Here is a 19,718-nt window from a genome sequence, read left to right as displayed (position 1 = left end):
TGCATCCCCCTCCCATCTTGGGCAGAACCACAAGCAGATTGCATTCCTAAAATACACGTGTGCGTTTCCAAAAGCACATTTCAGAACAAAACCAGTTGAAGAAACTCTTCTTGCGCCCTCCCCCCCGACTTTAACCGTTCACTGGCAACAACACTCTTCCCTACTGCCCGTCTTCCACTTCTCTCCCCCCCCTCCCAAAAGGGATGTACTTTACCTGCAAACTAAAGCGACATCGTTGAAAGAAATAACGCATCCTTGGAAGGTGAAGCACTTCCGGCCGAAACTTTCGGCCGGGAGGCGCCGAAGCTCTGCGCTCCGGCCCCGCTCGCCGCTGTCTCTTTAATAAGCCGAGCTGACGACTCCCCCCCCCCTCTCTGCCGGAGTGAATCCTCGCTGTCGTCGGGTCGCGGAGGAGGAGTTTCTTCGCGCGCAGTTTTGCTCGGGGAAGATCGATGTTTGCTGGCATCGCCTCACCCTGCCTTGGAGATGCATGCGTGTGTGTATGTGTGTGTGAAGAGCAGATTTCCTCCCATCCAAAGCGTCTCTCTCCGTCCTCTCCCATATCACTCAGAGACTGGCATCTGACAGCAGCAAACCAGCAGCTTTCTCAGCAGCGACGCTCCCCACCCCCCACCCCCCCTTGCAAAATAAAGACAATAATTAATCATCATAATAATGCCATATAGAGATCTTGGAGGGGAGAGAAGGAGCTAACCTCGCACTCCAGCCACCCAAGAACTGCCTTATTTGGGGGGGGGGGGCTTATTTATTTATTTGGGGTTTTTATTTTTATTTTTTTCCAATCACGTACATGTTTCTGTTCGTTTGATCCCGATCTTGGATGGTAATAAAGAAATGCAAATGTGACGGCGGGGGTGGGGAGGGAGAGGGGGGGTGGAAGAGAGGCGAGGAAGACGGGCTGCGATCCACCGGCTGGAAGATCGGGAGAGGAGGCGAGAAGGCTGAGAGGCGGCGAGGGCAGCGGGAAAGGCTGCCCAGGGGTCGCTCGGGGGCTCCCCCCCTCCCTCCCCCCCCCCAGGACCCCCCTCCCCCGCACCCTCCTCCCCTCACTCTGGATAAAGAAGTGAGGTTGGCGAGCCCAGAGCGATGCCCAGGAGGAAACAGCAGGCACCCAGGCGGGCTGCAGGTAAGAATCCGATCCCTGGGGCAGACGACCACCCCTCTCTCTCCTCCCCCCCCCCCCGGGCGCTGCCTCTTCACTCCTAGCAACCCACGCTGACTTTATTTCTTAATGTTTGAAAATCCTGCTAATGAATTTCAGATCTCTAGACTTTTTCCCCCCCTGTTCTTTTTACATTTCTGCATTGATTTTGTGTTACTTATCCAACACGGTTCTTTTTTAATTATTATTATTTTGAATCTATATATAACTTTTGTTCAACTTTTCAGCCTTCTTCTTTGACTTAGCTTTCAACTTTGTTCACTCTTTCCTGGTTTTCATTTTTCTCTCCCCCCCCCCCCTCCCTCCTCTCTTGTTTCTGAAAGATCAAGGATTTTTTATTTTTATTTTTTTAAACCCTGCCGGTGATTGTGTGTCAATAGACATATACAGTATTTGTTTTGTGATGAAAGTGGGCTGATCAGCTTTGGGGGGGTTGGGAGTAAGAGGAAACGGATAACAGAAGTCTGGACTCTCTTTTTCGAAGGTGGCAGAGTGAGTCGATTTGTTTCAGATCAGTTTCATATTTAACACAAGAGGCAAACAATTACTCCAAAAGTCTTTAGTTTATTTAAGAAGCAACGTGTGCAAAACCTTTCCAAACGCTATTTTCTGTAAAAGATAGAAAGAAGCTAACAGGCTGAAATGTTCGAGATCTCCTCAAACAATTGGGTTGTGAAGTAACATTGCAGAGCGGTTTTGTTTTCAGGAAGTGCAGCATAAAAAAGTTATTTTTTTTCTTTGTGCCAGACCCACCCACTGAAAAATCTGATTGCCAGCTTTGATTTGATGTTTGATTGATCACCTGTCAGCTTGCTGCCTTTGATCTATTCAGTCTTGATGTATATCAATAAATCACTCGCCATGGTTACCCAAGTGCCAGTGACGCAATACTTGCCCTCTAGATTCTCTTACCCAGACGCTCACAATTATTATCTTGTTTGGCTTTTCATGTGGGTGGTTTTCAACCCCTTTCTCTCTCTTTTACAGTAAGATCTGTGCTGTAAAAAAAAAAAAAAAAAAAATACAGCTATGTTTATGAATTAGGGATCATCATCCAAGTTTGTTTTTTTTTGGACTTTTTGTTGTTCTTCCCCCCCCCCCCTTACTCTCAGTAATTCTGTTATAAGTTGAGGGAAGAAGAACCTAGCAAGTTTATTTAATCTGATCCGCTCCAATAAACTTTGATGAAGAGTTTTGATTTGGATTTAGCTCATACTTTTTCTGAAGTACTTCCTGTGTCTGGTTCATGAATATTAATAGTATGGTTACAGGATCTGATACAATCTTATAACCTACCGTAGCTAAAGTTAATTGTACCCACTGTTCTCCTTATAACAGGGTTAACTTTTGGTAGGAGGTTTCTGGATAATATGACACGTGGTGTTCTTTTCCATTAAGGCCCTGTGGGGTATTAGTCTAGCAGGCTGGCATACTGTTTACTTGCTGGGAGAGCCCATGTTCCAACTATAAGAGACTGGCAGGCTTTGTCTGCTATAAATGTGTATATATAAGTTTGTTGTTTTTTGAACTTCACTTTTGTGCCAAAGCTACTTTTATTAAGTCAAATATAGCCTGCCACAGGGACACACCTCTTAAAGTTGCATGGTAAACAATTCATTTTTTTTCCCACTTAACTGCTGGGAACTATAACCGCTAAACCATTGTTCCAAATGGATTTTCTATGAAGGTGGGGGTGTTGGGTTGCTTGGAACAGAAGTTTGCCCAGGACGAATGTTCCTTCTTTATTTACCTGATGGCAGTTTCAGTTATGTCTGAAGGTGGGAAGGGAGAAGGGTAAATGTGTATCCTTTTTTATTTTAAGTAAGGTAACTAGTTTTGACCTCTTTTTTTTTGGTATATCCAATATGTGTTGCAGCAAATCTGTTTTTATGTTCTTGACAAGTTGGTGGTACTTTTAATGATCAAAATGGCCATGACCTTACTAAAAATGGAAAACAGTAAATCGACAGATAAACAATTTGAGGGGGGGGGGAAAGCATGATCGGTATGGTTTACTTTTGTGATTTCATTTCTAAGATCTGACTGCTTTCCGCAGACATCTAGTTCCTTGGTTTAATTCTGCACTTCTTTTGAATAAGACGGGTCTTATTTGCTGTACCAACCGGCAGGCAGCAACTGAATTGCTTATGGAGATACATGGCAATGCAACTTCTTCATTTCAAGTCTACTAAAATGAGCGATTTCTTGAAGTTATTTTTGCATTTTTTATGATACATCATTCACATTCTCTGTAGACCTCCTCACCGGGGGCATCAACTATATCCTTTCTCTCTGCCAAGGCAATATAAGATACCCATCTTTTAGAAAAAAAAAAAAAAAAGTTCTCAGCTCTTGGAATCAGCCAAACACAATCATAGAAAAATTACAGGACTTGTGATTTCTGTCTGTGTCGCGGCTGAATATTAAATACTGTGCACAGCTGATAAATGATCTCCGTTGAAAAGCCGATTTTTACATTGATTAACGAATATATAAAGGTTAGGCAGAAGATGCAAGTGAAGCAGAAGTGGAAGTGTGGTTCTGCTAGATGGAAAGCCATTCAGATAGTTTATAGTTTATTAAAGGTTTGCTGTACTATTGCTCACCCTGACAGGCAGAATGGAGCGGTGTGCAGACTGAAATAGTCAAATAACAGAAAAGAACTTGATAATTAAGATAGGAGAGATTCAGCCGACACACAAGACAACAAAAATTAGGAACAAGTAAAGGGAGAGACTAAAAGGGAGGCATATAAGGGAGGGAGGCTAAGGCAGGGGGGGACAGCGGGTCATACAAGAAGTCCTGAGGTCCAGTCGAACAGCCCTGGGCCTCGGTGCACAGCCAGGTTTTGAAATCTTTTCTAAAGTTTTTAAGCAATAGATTGCTGCTAATAGCGAGAGACTGTTTCAAGTTGAAGGGGAAAAGAGATGGAAGGCCAAGCTCCTAGGCGGATGTACGTATATGGCAACTATTTTGCCGCCTCGTAATTGCAAGTCCTCGGGTTCTTCAAAATATGCACTGTGTTAAAAAAAAAAAAATTACTTAGATATGTGTGAAATAATTTAAAGTACACTAACCCTCCCCCCCCCCCCTCTTTTACTAAGGCGCTCTAGCCGATTTAGCATGTGTAGAATATAATGGACGCGTTAGCATTTAGCAAGCGCTAAATTGGCGAGCGCACCTTAGTAAAAGGACCTCTAAGTTTCTTATTATGGTATGCGTGTAAATGTATTTACCAATGGCACTGTTAACATAATTTTAGATTTGATCATTCGGTATTTGCTGTGGTTTAGACTTTAAGAATATAAACTTTGAAAACTTCAATAGCACTTAATCAACATTTTAGTATGTGCATATATATGTGGATCACTTTTTATCATCCATGCCTTTTTATATCTATTTATATGTTTGATTTCACCATATCAATTAAACTTAGCAGAAATTCTGTATTCCTTATAGACTTAAAAATTCTGGCATACACACTCTGTCTCCAGCTGACACCCAGAGACCCACCGTGTTTCCACTGTGAATTCTGTGGCTAGTGAAAGTGTGGCAGGTCTAGACAGAATATATAGGCTTGTGGTGGTGGCTTGTGGCCATCACTTTGCACTTTGTAAGTGTGTCTCTTCCAAAGTGTTTCATGCCGTGTCCTCACTGTGGGTGGGCTCTTGGGAGTTTTAGGTGCAGACACAAGGAGAGTAACTGAGATCTGAAGCTACAGAAAAGCCAGCGTAAGTAGCTAGAATGCTGACTTATTTTTGTGTTTTAAAATGTAGATAATTAAAAAAAAAAAAAAAAAAGATATCGCAACCTCCAGTGATTCTAAAAGGACAGTAAATATTTGGTAGTCTGGAGCATCTACGACCTCGAAGGCCTCTCCTTTAAAAAAAAAAAAAGGTTTGTTGGCGTAAACACAAGACATTTTAATTCATTTATTAGAAGCTGCCGTTTGCACCTTAACCATGCCAAGTGTTTCAAACAGACGCCTATTCAATGAAATATTATGACATATAACCACTGTTTTGTCCCTGAGTTTGCAGGCGATAGAGTTGAGTTTCAAGCACAGTGGCTGCTGCAGGAAACATGGGGAATGTGTTATTTTCCTTGCTCCTCCCAGAAGAACCAGTGGTACCTCAAAGCCCACTTGGCTGAGGGCACATCAAGGCTGTGACATGTAGCAGATGGCATAGATAGTTTATAAATAAAATAAAAAAAGCACTCTAATCAATTTTAATAGCCTACCTTTTTGCATCTTGTAGGGGAAACAGACACTTGTAACTTAAAGGATCCCTAAAGCCAGCCATCAGGCTAATACATAATCAGCCCTGAAAATCTTGATTGAACAGGACAATGCAAAAAAGCAATATTAATTTTAAAGTCATTTATTGATCTTTTGCTTGGCCTGTGCTGTATCAAGACCTCACAAGAAAATTATGATTGACAGATGGCCAGAGCGCTCTAGTTCAAAATAAAATTACGGACACTCGTGCGATGCGAGCCCTTTCTTGCCAAAATGCCCTCAAAAGACAGGAAGCAATAACTCTTTTAGCGCACCTTCGGGCTTTCTACCACTCCCGACCCACTAAAATCCATAGTTTAGGGGGTCCCTTTACAAAGGTGCGCTAAGCATTTTAGTGCACACACCAGATAGCATGCGCTAGCCGAAAATCTACCACCTGCTCAAAAGGAGGCGGTAGCGGCTAGCCTGCGTGGCAATTTAGCGTGTACTGTTCCGCGCGTCAAGGCCCTAGCGTGCCTTCATGAAAGGAGCCATTAGTCATGCTGCCGGTTCTAAAGCCCATCGCGAAGACGCCCAAGATAAGGACCGTCTTGGCGCGGCTGTTTGGCACGTGGCAGCGCTGCATTCACTCTTTTTGCAGAGCGTTTCAGCTCATTGCCTGCCTGCCCACTTGAGGATAGGACTCTGAGGGCCAGCTCTCTTGCTTCGTGTACCCAGACATCGGCGCTACAATAGGTTGCTGTGGCTGCAGTTCTCTAGAGAAGGAACAGCCGAGGGGATGATGCCATGTTTTATCAATTAACACCATAACTAAGAGCTAAATGTGCCTCGCTATGCAAGCCGTAAAAATAAAAAGAAATTTCATGTGTACCAGGCTAGCTAGATGCCTGCCGTTGGTGGTTTCTCCTTAATTTACACAAAGAAAATATCGGGTACACGGTGACAGTATGCAAAATGAATCCTGTTTATTAATTTCCTTGTTGGATGATAACAGTCAGCTTGGTGTACAATTTAAATGTCAGAAGGAAACATTTGGCAAGTGTGATTCATAGAGGTATGGGGGCCTGGCTTGGATAAATACATGGGCAGATTAAATCCTTTTAGCTGAAAGCAGGGTGGCTCGTGTGTTAAGTAGATACATACTTCTAGATTAATAAGATAATTAGTCTCCTGTCTGTTGCATTGCTCTGCAAGGGGAAGAATGAGAGGAAGGGACCCCAAGACGATCCCAGACAGAAGCAGGTTTCTTTCTTTCTAGGACATGACATGCTTTTTTTTTTTTTTTCTATGTTTAGGAAAAGGGAAGTAGGACTGAACAAAGGGCTTCCGAAGGAGGCAGCAGGAGATGCCACACCATAAAATTTTATTAGTCCGTACTGGACCCGACATGGCACTGCGTTTCAGCGCAAAGATGCCAGGGGTCATCACACTGTGTGAAACGCAAGTGGAGTGTGATGGCGAATAAATTGAGTTGCTACGTACTGGAAGTGTTGTCTCACAACATAAAAAGCGTGGCTAAGGGGCTGAAAAGCTTCAAAACGCACTCTGACCCCTGTGACGACTATTACTATTTATCATTTCTATAGCGCTGAAAGACATACGCTGCGCTGTGCGTTTAACATTCAATAAACGGTCCCTGCTCTGAAGAGCTTACAATCTAATTTGGACAGGCAGACAGAACAAAGGAATATGTTTCTGTGAGCCATATACTGAGCCATTCTGCCTGATATTTTGAGGGACTTATGTGAAAATTACATTGAAGTATTTTGGACTAGATAACTTTGAAGCTCTTGTACTAAAATGTATTATAAACGGGGCCTAAATCGGCCGGCACCTAAAAAACGGTCGCCAGCCACGTGTCAGCCACATGTAGACGCCGTGTACAGAATCACGGCTAGCGGTGCCTATGTAAAAACTTGGGCGCCTGAGCTTTCGGAGAATCGCCCATAGCGGTGCCTAAGCCACTCTCCGCCCATAAAAATGCCCACTTGGGTGTTAGGTGCCGATAAGTGCCATGCGATAGGTGCTTGTCTTTCATAGAACTGAACAGGCATCTATCGCACAATTATTATTTCATCCATTATTGAGCCTATTAAGGACATTTTGCCAATTAGGCGCCCTTTATAGACGCAGCTCCATAGGGACTGATTCTATAAGTGGTGCCTGCCGCATGCCAATTACGGACAGGTACCGTTTACAGAATCGTGGCTAGCGAGGACCCTTGGCACCAGAAATTTAGGACAGGGTTTTACAGGCCAACATTTCTGGCACCATTGCCGAAATCTGGTGCAACCCCTAAACACGCCCACTCCCAGGCTTTGGCATAAACATAAACCATGGATCCAGGCTCTGGTCCTGGAGGGTGCCCAGCAGCACCTAATATGTTCTTTTAAATGAGTTTTTGTTTGTTTGTTTAATGGCATGACCTATTATCGGGCCACTTAAAACCAAATAAAACACTTAAGTTAGGTGCTAGTAGGCATGATCTAGGCCCCTGCCAGGGCCTAACTTTTGGTGACTCTTTGAGAATCTGTCCCTTAATGGACGGTTAATGTGCTGAAACAGGCTACCACCTGCTTGTTTTTTTGTTCCCACACGTCAAAACCTTCTCCGTCAGGGGCATGGCATGAGCAGAGTGTGCTCATGGAAGTGTTACCCAACTAGAGAATTACACTTATTGATTCACAATTAACCCAGGAACACATCACCACCTAAATAGGAGACGGTAAAATGCTTCTGTGTTAACTGTGGCCAAGTACCACATGCTAATTGCCCGTTTAATATGGATCCAATATTAGAAAATTCTAGTTCTGTCCTTGCTGGATGCCACCTTGCGTGGTATATTCTGGCATTAGGCCACAATAACTACAAATTTTACTGTGGTTTAGTAAATGTTTTAAGTCCCCATATTTATTTAATTTTATTTTTATTATCCATTAAAAAAAAAAAAAAATCACAAGACAATCTCTTGTTACAAGAAACCCAGAGACATACAATATTATAAGGAAAATAATACTAAAAAAAAAAACCCTTACCCCCCCTCTTTTACAAAGGTGCACTAAGCTTTTTAGTGCACGCTTAATATTAGTGCGTGCTAAACACACGCTAGATGCTAATGCGTGCATGTTATCCTAGGAACACGTTAGCAGTTAGCGCACACGTTGATTTAGCACGTGCTAAATCTGCGCTAAAACGCTTAGCACGCCTTTATAAAAGAGGGCCTTAGTTTTTACCCTTCCTTAGACCACTATCAATGGGGGGTGGACATAACGATTAACAAGGAGTTTAACGTGAATCAAATCTTAAAGAAAAGGCTTAATGTGACCCCTTTTGCATCATTCTATTCCCAACATTAATCTTTTATAATTTTTTGTCAAATCAAGGAAGTCCTTCAGTTGTTCTGGAGAATTAAAAAAAACCCAACATATTTAGATCTCGCATAGTGAACCTGGCATTTACACGGGTAAGCCAACAAAAAAAGTTTCTCCTATTTTAATAGTCTCTTGTCTTAGGGATAGAAACATTTTTCTCTGTCCGTGTAGTCTTTGAACATCTGCATAAACCCAGATTTTTTTGACCTCTAAAAACAAGATGAGAACTTGTAAAGTAAAGCCTTTTAATGCCATATTTCATGTCCTGTTCAAAGACAAAAGATACAAGCAGCGTTGCTCTCTCAGAAACATCAGCTATAGATTGTTCCAGAATGTCCGATATATTATCAAGGTCGATTTGTACTTCCTCTCTATTTTCCTTTTCCCCCAACTCTTTGAGGGACTTTCTTAGAAGGTAAATAATATATTTTGGCCTCCTTTCACGAAGCTGCGCTAGCGGTTTTAGTGCACGCACTGGAAGAAACAAGAACAAGGCGGGGGAATAGTCCTCACTATCCCCTTTCTCTTAACATGTGGCATTACAAAATAAAGCAGGAAAATAAAGCATAGAGGCAAAAATAGCAGCAAGCTCTCAGCGTTCTTCAAGGTAAGGTCACACTCCCACCATCTTGGCCACTCCCCCTAATTCCCCTTATTTAAGCCAAATATGCATGTTTGCCTCTCACTCTTCTGCTACCGGTGGTACATAACTAGAACACAAGTACTTTAGAAGGTAAGAGTAATAGGATTTGATATACCACCTTTCTGTGGTACAGCCAACGCAGTATACATACTTTATATGCATATACTGTATGTATATATATATGCAGATACTTTCTTGTTTCCTAGTGGGCTCTTAACCTAATTACACTTCTCTCTCTGTATTCGCGGGGATGAGGGCAGAACATAGTCATGAATACCAAAAAACCACGAATAATTTTTTACATGTTATTCGCGGTTTTTCGGTAAAATAGACCTGGAAAAGATAATAAACCGTGAATAACCCGACCTGCAATTTGTTCCGTATAACGCCGGGACCAGTGATTTCCTTCAGGAACCACTGGGAGCAGCGAGTTCCAATGTGAAATGCCGGGTTCAGTGACAAAAATTAGGGGGCGGAGTCAGCAGCCGAAAAATCGTGAATGAGCGACTCCGCAGATATGGAAACCGCAGATACGGAGGGAGAAGTGTACTAATTACTAAGGGACTGTATCTTGATAGCCCACCAGATGTAAAAATGTGTTTAAAAGAAAAGAGTACAGGCCCAAAATTATGATTTGTTTAGTTTCTTGTGTAGTTGTGAGATTTCTTATTGCTTTTGGGGAGGTGGGGTTTCCCCCACATTTCTGCTTTTTCATTTTGGAGCCGGTATCATCAATAGTGTGCTCTTTTGAGCAACGATATGCATTCTTTTATTTATTTATTTTTTTTACGATGATGACCTTTCACTCAATAGTATATTAAGAATAACAGAAACATAAGACAGTCTCAGTAGAAAAGGTGTCCACCCCATCTACCCATTTGTATTGGCCTATGGTATTGCCCTAGGGCAGTGTTTTTCAACCTTTTTTGGGCAAAGGCACACTTGTTTCATGAAAAAAATCACGAGGCACACCACCATTAGAAAATGTTAAAAAATTTAACTCTCTGCCTATATTGACTATATATAAAGTAATTCTCTTGAATAGGAATCAAATAAACACAAAGAAAGTATTTTATAATTACTTTATTATGAAATAAAAATTATAAAATACTTTATTCAGTGCGAAACCTGGGCCTGTTTGGCTGAACACAAAGCTGATATTCTGGCTGGAATGGAAGAAAGACACACACGTAGCTCTTCGTCAACAGCTCTCAGTCTCTCTCTGTATTTGGTTTTTATAGCATACAAAAATAGACAAATATACCCTCCATCCTTTTTATTAAACCACAATAGCAGTTTTTAGCGCAGGGAGCTGCGCTGAATGCCCAGCACTGCTCTTGACGCTCATAGGCTCCCTGCGCTAAAAACCACTATTGCGGTTTAGTAAAAGGGGACCATATTGTAAAATATAGACAGCAGATATAAATTCAGAACTGTGCATAGTAAGTGAAGGGAAGTTTTCATCTCTGGGAATTTACCCAGTTAACTATTAAGTTATTTGGGCAAATTCCTTTGAAAACTGTGGTAATACTGCCTCCACTTTGCTAAATTTAAAATAAAATCATTTTTCCTACCTTGTCTGGTGATTTCTGGTTGCACTTTCTTCTTCTGACTGTGCATCCAATCTTTCTTCCCTTCTATCAGCCTGTATGCTTTCTCTCCTCCACACCTCATTCCCTCCCCCAACTTTTTCTTCCTCTCTCCCTGACCTTTCTTTCTTTTTTTCTGTTTCTCTTCTTTCCTTCTGTTTCCCTGCCTGCCCCCTTTCTTTCTTTCTCCCAGCCTCCTGTCCAGCAGTAACTCTCTTCCCTTCCTCCCCTCCCAGCAGCATCTCTCCGTCTCCCTCTCCAGTAGCAGCTGTCCCTTTTTTTTCCTTGCCCAGCAGCTTCCCAGATTCCTTTCCCTCCTCCCCTCCCAGAAGCATCTCTCCTTCTTCTCCCTCTCCAGTAGCAGCTGTCCCTTTTTTTATCTTGCCCAGCAGCTTCCCAGATTCCTTTCCCTCCTCCCCTCCCAGAAGCATCTCTCCGTCTCCTTCTCCCTCTCCAGTAGCAGCTGTCCCTTTTTTTCCTAGCCCAGCAGCTTCCCAGATTCCTTTCCCTCCTCCCCTCCCAGAAGCATCTCTCCTTCTTCTCCTTATCCAGTAGCAGCTGTCCCTTTTTTTCCTTGCCCAGCAGCTTCCCAGATTCCTTTCCCTCCTCCCCTCCCAGAAGCATCTCTCCTTCTTCTCCCTCTCCAGTAGCAGCTGTCCCTTTTTTTTCCTTGCCCAGCAGCTTCCCAGATTCCTTTCCCTCCTCCCCTCCCAGAAGCATCTCTCCTTCTTCTCCCTCTCCAGTAGCAGCTGTCCTTTTTTTTTCCTGGCCCAGCAGCTTCCCAGATTCCTTTCCCTCCTCCCCTCCCAGATGCATCTCTCCTTCTCCTTCTCCCTCTCCAGTAGCAGCTGTCCCTTTTTTTTCCTGGCCCAGCAGCTTCCCAGATTCCTTTCCCTCCTCCCCTCCCAGAAGCATCTCTCCTTCTTCTCCTTATCCAGTAGCAGCTGTCCCTTTTTTTCCTTGCCCAGCAGCTTCCCAGATTCCTTTCCCTCCTCCCCTCCCAGAAGCATCTCTCCTTCTTCTCCCTCTCCAGTAGCAGCTGTTCCTTTTTTTCCTTGCCCAGCAGCTTCCCAGATTCCTTTCTCTCCTCCCCTCCCAGAAGCATCTCTCCTTCTTCTCCCTCTCCAGTAGCAGCTGTCCTTTTTTTTCCTGGCCCAGCAGCTTCCCAGATTCCTTTCCCTCCTCCCCTCCCAGATGCATCTCTCCTTCTCCTTCTCCCTCTCCAGTAGCAGCTGTCCCTTTTTTTTCCTGGCCCAGCAGCTTCCCAGATTCCTTTCCCTCCTCCCCTCCCAGAAGCATCTCTCCTTCTTCTCCTTATCCAGTAGCAGCTGTCCCTTTTTTTCCTTGCCCAGCAGCTTCCCAGATTCCTTTCCCTCCTCCCCTCCCAGAAGCATCTCTCCTTCTTCTCCCTCTCCAGTAGCAGCTGTCCCTTTTTTTCCTTGCCCAGCAGCTTCCCAGATTCCTTTCCCTCCTCCCCTCCCAGAAGCATCTCTCCTTCTTCTCCCTCTCCAGTAGCAGCTGTCCCTTTTTTTCCTGGCCCAGCAGCTTCCCAGATTCCTTTCCCTCCTCCCCTCCCAGATGCATCTCTCCTTCTCCTTCTCCCTCTCCAGTAGCAGCTGTCCCTTTTTTTTCCTGGCCCAGCAGCTTCCCAGATTCCTTTCCCTCCTCCCCTCCCAGAAGCATCTCTCCTTCTCCCTTTCCAGTAGCAGCTGTCCCTTTTTTCCCCTGCCCAGCAGCTTCCCAGACTCTGATAGTGGTTTTCTCCCCTCCCAGCAGCTCTTCTTACTTCCCAGCGCAGCGATTCACGAAGGCAGCCTCGGGTCCTTTGTTGGGTCGCGCCGCCTCTGAGGAAAGAGGAAGTTGCATCATCAGAGGCAGCCGCGACTCAGCAAAAGCCCCGAGGCTGCCTTCGTGAATCGCTGCGCTGGGAAGTAAAGGAGAGCTGCAGAGAGGGGAGAAAGCCACTGTCGGAGGCTCCCCAAGATCTCTCCGGCCCAGCGCACGCTTCCGATGCTGATCTTGCCGGTCCTGCGCGGACCGGCAGGAAGTTCAAATGAGTCAATCTTGCCGGTCCTGCGCGGACCGGCAAAAATTTCCTGCGGACCGGCGGTTGAAGAACTGTGGATTAGATCGCCAAGACAAAGTGAGTCCTGGGTGATCGACTCACTTTGCCTTGGCGAGCTACTGGCGCCCCTGCCTCGGGCCCCCTGTAAGCTCCGGGCCCGGCGGCCCTGCGGCACACCAGGCAACATCTCGCGGCACACTAGTGTGCCGCGGAACAGCGGTTGAAAAACACTGCCCTAGGGCTTATTTGATTCATGATCTTCTCTCTTCCTCAGCCAGTAAGTTTCCTTTGTGTTTGTTTCTTGCATGCTTAAACTTTGCCACTCTTCTGGCACCTACAGCTCTGCTAAAAACCTGCTTCAGGTGCCTACCACCCTTGTCAAAAAAATCAGCGGTGTGCGATGAGAGCTTTCGGGGGATTTAGTGAATCCCCAGCTCTACAGACCTGCTTTTTTGGTTAGTTTACTTTTTGCTTGACACAGTTTGATTTGTTAAGTAGGGATTCTGCTGAACCAGTCAAATTGTATCAAACAAAAAGTAACCCTCCCCCCCCAAAAAAAAAAACAAAACCCAGGGCTCTCAGGCTGGGGATTCTCCAAACCCCCTGAAGGCCCTAACAGTACTGATCTGAATTTGATTGAGAGCAGCATCTGACTGTTGACTGCTCGACCAATCAAAATCAGAGCGGTGCCCTCAGGTTTAGGGGGTGAGGCAAATCCCCTGAAGACCCTGACAACACACCACAGGTGATAATGTTTATTTTCTCACGTTGCCTTTGTGCTTTCCTGCTTCAAGCCTCACATGATCATTCCTATTCTTGAATTTTTCATTCTATAGAAAATGCTTCTTTCTGCTACTTTATTGAAGGGAAGAGAAGGGAAATTTGGATTTAGCTCAAGGTGAGTTACATTCAGGTACAGTAGATATTTTCCTGTCCCCAGAGGACTTACATCGCTGGTTCTATAGAGGTAAAGCAAGGCCCTCTTTTACCAAAGCGCGCTAATCAATTTATCGTGCGCGCTACATGCTAACACGTGCGTGTTAGTCTGTGGATGCACTTATTGGTGAGGGAGAACTTTTAGATTTTTAATCTACAAGCGTTCCTCCCTCATGGTTTGAATGAGAATGTCGACAAATGTTTTACCTAAAGGTTTATTCATTCTTTCATTTTTTTATTTTTATTTTGTTGATACTTCTCCTACGTCATCACGTATGCGTTGCTACAGGCGGGGCTCCCAAAGTGCTTTAAAAGAGCTCCTTGTTCTTGACACTCATTTGTCAAAGCAGCTTGATTGTGCCGCTGCCGTGGATTACTCCGTATTTTATATTAGGGACTGGGTTTGTGAACTTTCAGCCAGTTTACTAACATTTTTGATTTTCTTGCTCCCTCCTGATGAGGATATTGAAACAGGACCTGTCGAGTGAGCGGAACCAATATGTGTGGTGAACAGCATTGAACAGCTTTATTGATTGTATGGGACTGAGCGAGTGACGTGGAATAGCGAATGGATTGACATTTATGACTCTTCACTGAGTGAGTTTATGCGAGCGGGACTGAGTAGCGAGCGGAACTGAACAGTGATGATTGGTGAACTTTGAACTTCGTCTCGTTTTGGATTTATTTCAGCCGCTTGAGCTAAGTATTTTTCACTGTTTTTCATTTCTTTCACAAACAATTTGTGATAGGTGCACAGGGCTCACTGCATTGTGGATTCATGGATGAGACTGAGAATATTATATTTTTCTTATTTTTTTGGTGATCTTTGTCTTTTTTTCGTATTTTGGTTTTTTCATATATTGTTTTTTTGAATTAGGTTTCAGGGAGAACTCTTTTGGGGTGATTTTCTCTCCTTTTGCTTTAATCTGGGGATGTTTGTGCTCCCGATTATTTATTATGTATATATATATATATATTTTTCTATAATCACACACATACAAGGATAAGATGATGTACGGGGCAGGGTTTATTTAGATTTATTTCTAAGTGCTTGTCACTCCCTAAACACCTGCCCGGGGCCAACGGTTGTTACGAGGGCACTGGGCCCGTACTGATTGGTCCTTTCATTTATTTAGTTTTTACTAAATTTTTCCTATTTCGGGAAGCACATTTTCCTATATCATCTCCAGTGTTATTTAAGGACAGATCATCACTATTAATACCAATTTTTTGAAGTTTGGTCTATAGAGGTAGCCCAAGTTGGATGTAGTTTCCATAAACTAACTAGTTAATGGCCTGTTAATAATTGGTGTTAACTGGCAGGTCACCTAGGTTTATGCGTGGATCTGTCCTGTGTCGTATTCTATAAAATTTGCACCTACATTTGCAACTCAAAAGGGGTGTGGCCATGAGAGGGGCATGGGCGGGTCAGGAGCATCCTCGGATGTTATCGAATAGGGCTATTTCCCTGTTTGGCTGCCTTTCGTTGTGTGCCAGCATTTAAAGCAAGGCCCTCTTTTACCAAAGCGCGCTAATCAATTTAGCGTGCGCGCTACATGCTAACACGTGCGTGTTAGTCTGTGGATGCATTAGCGTTAATCAGTTAGCGCACCTTAGTAAAAGAGGAGGCATAAGTCCCATGCCCAAAGACAGGCAGAAGATTCATGTTATGATCGCATTCTGCAAAGGGTACTTTTCCTGGTGCCTAACTTTCGGTGCCGTTTATTGAATGTGAGATATGTGGCAACTCGACTTCAAATGCTTTCTATTGCTGGGGTGTCATATTGGAATATGCTTACTGGCCAACTAAGATGTTGAAAACCAAGCTGTTTGTAGATGCATAATTCTGATTTGTTTTTCCTGAAATTGTGTGGGTATTTTGGTACCATGTAAATCTTATGCACTTCCCCCTCCCCATTCGCGGTTTCCGCATTCGCGATTTCACATAATCGTGATATTTTTGGGGGGAGGGGGAAAAAACAAACAAACCCATATTTTTGCCTTCCCCCCGGCATCCCGGCCTTACCTGGTGGTCTAGCAGGCTTTCGGGGCAGGAGCGATCTTCCTACGCTCCTGCCTCGTGTAGATCGCCAATAGGAAATGGCTGTGGGGAGTTCCCGTCGTAGTCGTGAGACTACAATGGGAACTAATGGCAGCCATTTTGATGACGGTTCTGCAGGGGGCAGGAGCGTAAGAGGATCTATCCTGCCCCGCATCACCGCTAAACCACCAGGAACGCAGGAGAGAGGAGGGGGGTGGGTCTGAGGCTGCCCTAAAAATTATCTGCAATTTTTCAGCATTCGCGGGCTGGCTCTGCCCCTAACCCCTGCGAATATTGAGGTTCTGCTATATATGGAAACTGAGCTGCGGCTAATTTTTCCATCAGAAAGTCTATAGTGTGTTTTGTCAAAGGTAAGGAAAGGGTCAGGGTTACAAATGGAGTGTGTATATTTGGGGGTGACCGCAGGGCCTATCCAGATCCCGCTGTTATATGTTCTATAAACATTGCAAATTTGCTGCATTTGTTAACCTTCATTTCCGATGACGTTATTGGTAAGACATTGTCTGCTACTTGTACACGGATTAAAGTCTGGAACTGTGCGTCTACAAAAGGCTTCTTAACCCCCTCTTTTACTCTTTTACTAAGGTAGCCAATTTATCGCATGCTAAATATTAGCGCGCGCTGAACGCTAACGCATCCATAAAATATAATGGATGCATTAGTATTTAGCGAGTGCTAAATCAGCTTCTGCGCCTTAGTAAAAGGACCCCCTAAAGTGCAAATCTTGCCCTAGTACTTTTTTTTTAAAATGCAAAAGTTGGTACATAGTGAAACAATCCTGAAAAACTGCATGGAGGTTGCAACGAAGAGGTTGTACTCGAAGACTCTGGAAATTACTGTCACTGTTTTCGTTTCCAGACTGAGGTTAACATGTTACCAAGAAAAGAGCACTTGGAAGCATGTGATAGATGAGGCCTTTCCAACGAAAATGTCACTTAGCCAGTTGAGGTATCCAAAATTCGGTTCATAGTCAGTGATGCACAAGATGCCAGCCCGCCGACAATCCAGCGCCGACAATTTGGCGCAAGACAGAAGCACGCGGGGGAAAAAGTAATTTTTAAAGAGCTCCAACGGGGGGTTTGGGGTGGCAACCCCCCACTTTATTAGTTAGTGTTCGCGCTGCTGTTGGAGGGGGGTTCGGGGGGGTTGGAAACCTCCATTATAGAGAAAACAGAATTTTTTCTGATTTTTTTCGGGAAAAGTTCAGTTTTCTCTATAATGTGGGGGGTTTCAACCCCCACACCCTTCCGCAACGGCAGCACGAACACTAACCAATAAAGTGGGGGGTTGCCACCCCAAACCTCCAGTCGGAGCTCTTTAAAAATTATTTTTTCCTCTGCGCGCTTCTGTCTTGTGCTGAATTGTCGGCGCGCTGGCGTCTGGCGCGCGATTATCCCATCACCCAAAATTCTCTGTAGTGTAATAGGATGTACCGTTGCCCTTTTGGTCTATACGTTATTATGTTGCAAGTTATAGAATATACTTTCATGGATTTGAAGACCATAAATATCGTATTGAAGTGGCACCGTAAATTACAAGAGGTAAAGGGTCAGATGCACAGAGCTTTGGCAGCCTAATTCAGGGCCAGAGTCTCAAAACTTAAGTTGCCTTTAACGTGGTTGCTAAACCGGTTCCAGCCTCTAGTCACTGACATTCCCCCTGTTTTACTAAGGTGCGCTAAGCATTTTAGTGCACGCTAACGCGTCCATAGACTAACATGCACGTGTTAGCATTTAGTACGTGTTTGCATGCGCTGAAAAGCATAGCGCACCTTAGTAAAAGGAGCCGTTTGGCCAGCAGAATAGAGAGGTGCCCAATACCAGGCTATGATACACATTATTACGGTAATGGGATAATCGCGCGCCAGACACCAGCGTGCTGACAATCCAGCGCTGACAATCCGGCGCATGAAAGAAGCGTGCCGCCGAAAAACTTATTTTTAAAGAGCTCTGACAGGGGTGGTGGTGGGGAACCTCCCCCCCACACTTTAATGCATAGTGTTCGCGCTGCCGTTGGGGGTGTGTGTGGGGGGTGCAACCTCCCACATTATAGAGAAAACTGAACTTTTCCTGAAAACAATCGGAAAAAGTTCCGTTTTCTCTATAATAAAGGGTTCCAACCCCCAAAATCCCCCCCCCAACAGCAGCGCGAACACTATGCATTAAAGTGTGGGGGGTTCCCCCCCCACACCCCCTGTCAGAGCTGTTTAAAAATAAGTTTTTCGGTGGCACGCTTCTTTCTTGCGCTGGATTGTCAGCGCGCTGGTATCTTGCGTGTCACTGACTATAAACCCATTATTACTACCCGGAGGCCGCAATCTGAAGCCTGTCTTTTTAATCGATGCATGTTGTGCTCTTTACCCAAGTTACAAATTGCTTTTCTAGAGGAAGTGATAATAGAGAGAGAAAAATATATTTACGAAGGTGCGCTATGCTTTTTTAGCGCGTGGTAAATATTAGCAGGACCTAACCACGCACTAAACACTAATGTGCATGTTAGTCTATGGGCACATTAGCGGTTAGCCCTCGCATAGATTTAGAGCATGCTTAATGTGCACTAAAATACTTAGCGCACCTTAGTAAAGCAGGTGGTAAGTATAGTGTATTGTATATTTACGACAATCTTTGTAATTTGCAAGCCCCACTGACTGAAAAGAAGCCACTTGGCTTTATAAATCTTCCTGCCACAGCCTCAGAAATTATTTATTGAGCAGTCAATTGGTTTTTTTTCAACTACATGTACTAACTTTACAGACATTACCCTTCGCACAGGAAGCATTACCACCTCTATTCTCGTCACTCACTGCATTTCCCATTGTGCATTTCTATTAAAAAGCTTGTAAACATGAGGATAGGAGTCCTTCTCCATTTGCTCTCGCTCTTACTTTCTGGAGTTTTGTAGATCTTTTTAAAAAAATTAGCTTTTGTAAATATTTATCATTTTTACAATCGCAATATGGCAGTGCTTCCCGATCCTTTTTGTGGCTGTGACCCCATGCTTGTGGCCAAATGAAATAATGATGCACCTATGGAGACCCTGTGCATGTCTTCATCCCATTTGGGGTCCAGAACTAGAGTTCGGGAAGCTCTACAATAAGAATAATCATGTGTAGGTTTTTAAAAAAATTTGTATTACAGTTTTTTACACCACTTTCCTAACCGATTCCCTTTCTGTAACACAAGCTTGATCTTTTCATTGTCTGCTGTTTTTTTCTGCTTCGTCTCCTTTTGGCTTCTCTGCGTTGGAAACAAACCTAAAATCATCTCATTGAGTATAACTTATGAAAGGTCTATGAAGTCTTAATTCATCCCAGTTTGTAAACTTCATCTGTTTCTCCCACTGCTGTGTAACAGCCAGTCAGACTGCAGTCTCCCATCCATTTATTATTATTCTTACATCTGGTAATGATTTTTTTTTTTTTTAATTCAACAGTTGTTTTTTTCTCTTGTACGGTACATTTTTTACTTTAAAAAAAGAAACTTATAAAATCATGTTCAGTATTTCTTTCCTCAATTCATTCTATATTAATTTGTAACACATTATTTATATAAGCTGAATTTGTATTCATATATATTTAAATATCCTGTTTTTATTGCAAATATTGTCACCAGGGTATTAGCAAATCAGAT

General features: G+C 43.7%; 1 protein-coding gene across 1 annotated transcript in view; it reads left to right on the top strand.

Moving 5' to 3' along the window:
- Positions 1 to 458: 458 nt before the first annotated feature.
- TSHZ2 (teashirt zinc finger homeobox 2) overlaps positions 459 to 19,718 on the top strand; it is a 318,411-nt gene continuing 299,151 nt past the window's right edge. The window contains exon 1 of the mRNA XM_033963536.1: positions 459 to 1,147. Coding sequence (XP_033819427.1) covers positions 1,108 to 1,147 — 40 coding nt within the window. The 5' untranslated portion in view covers positions 459 to 1,107. The remainder of the gene's footprint in view (positions 1,148 to 19,718) is intronic.

Source organism: Geotrypetes seraphini, chromosome 11 (genome assembly GCF_902459505.1).
Source record: "Geotrypetes seraphini chromosome 11, aGeoSer1.1, whole genome shotgun sequence".
Lineage (NCBI taxonomy): Eukaryota > Metazoa > Chordata > Amphibia > Gymnophiona > Dermophiidae > Geotrypetes > Geotrypetes seraphini.
Note: the sequence above shows the minus strand (reverse complement) of the source record. Positions and strands in the feature narration are given on the sequence as shown.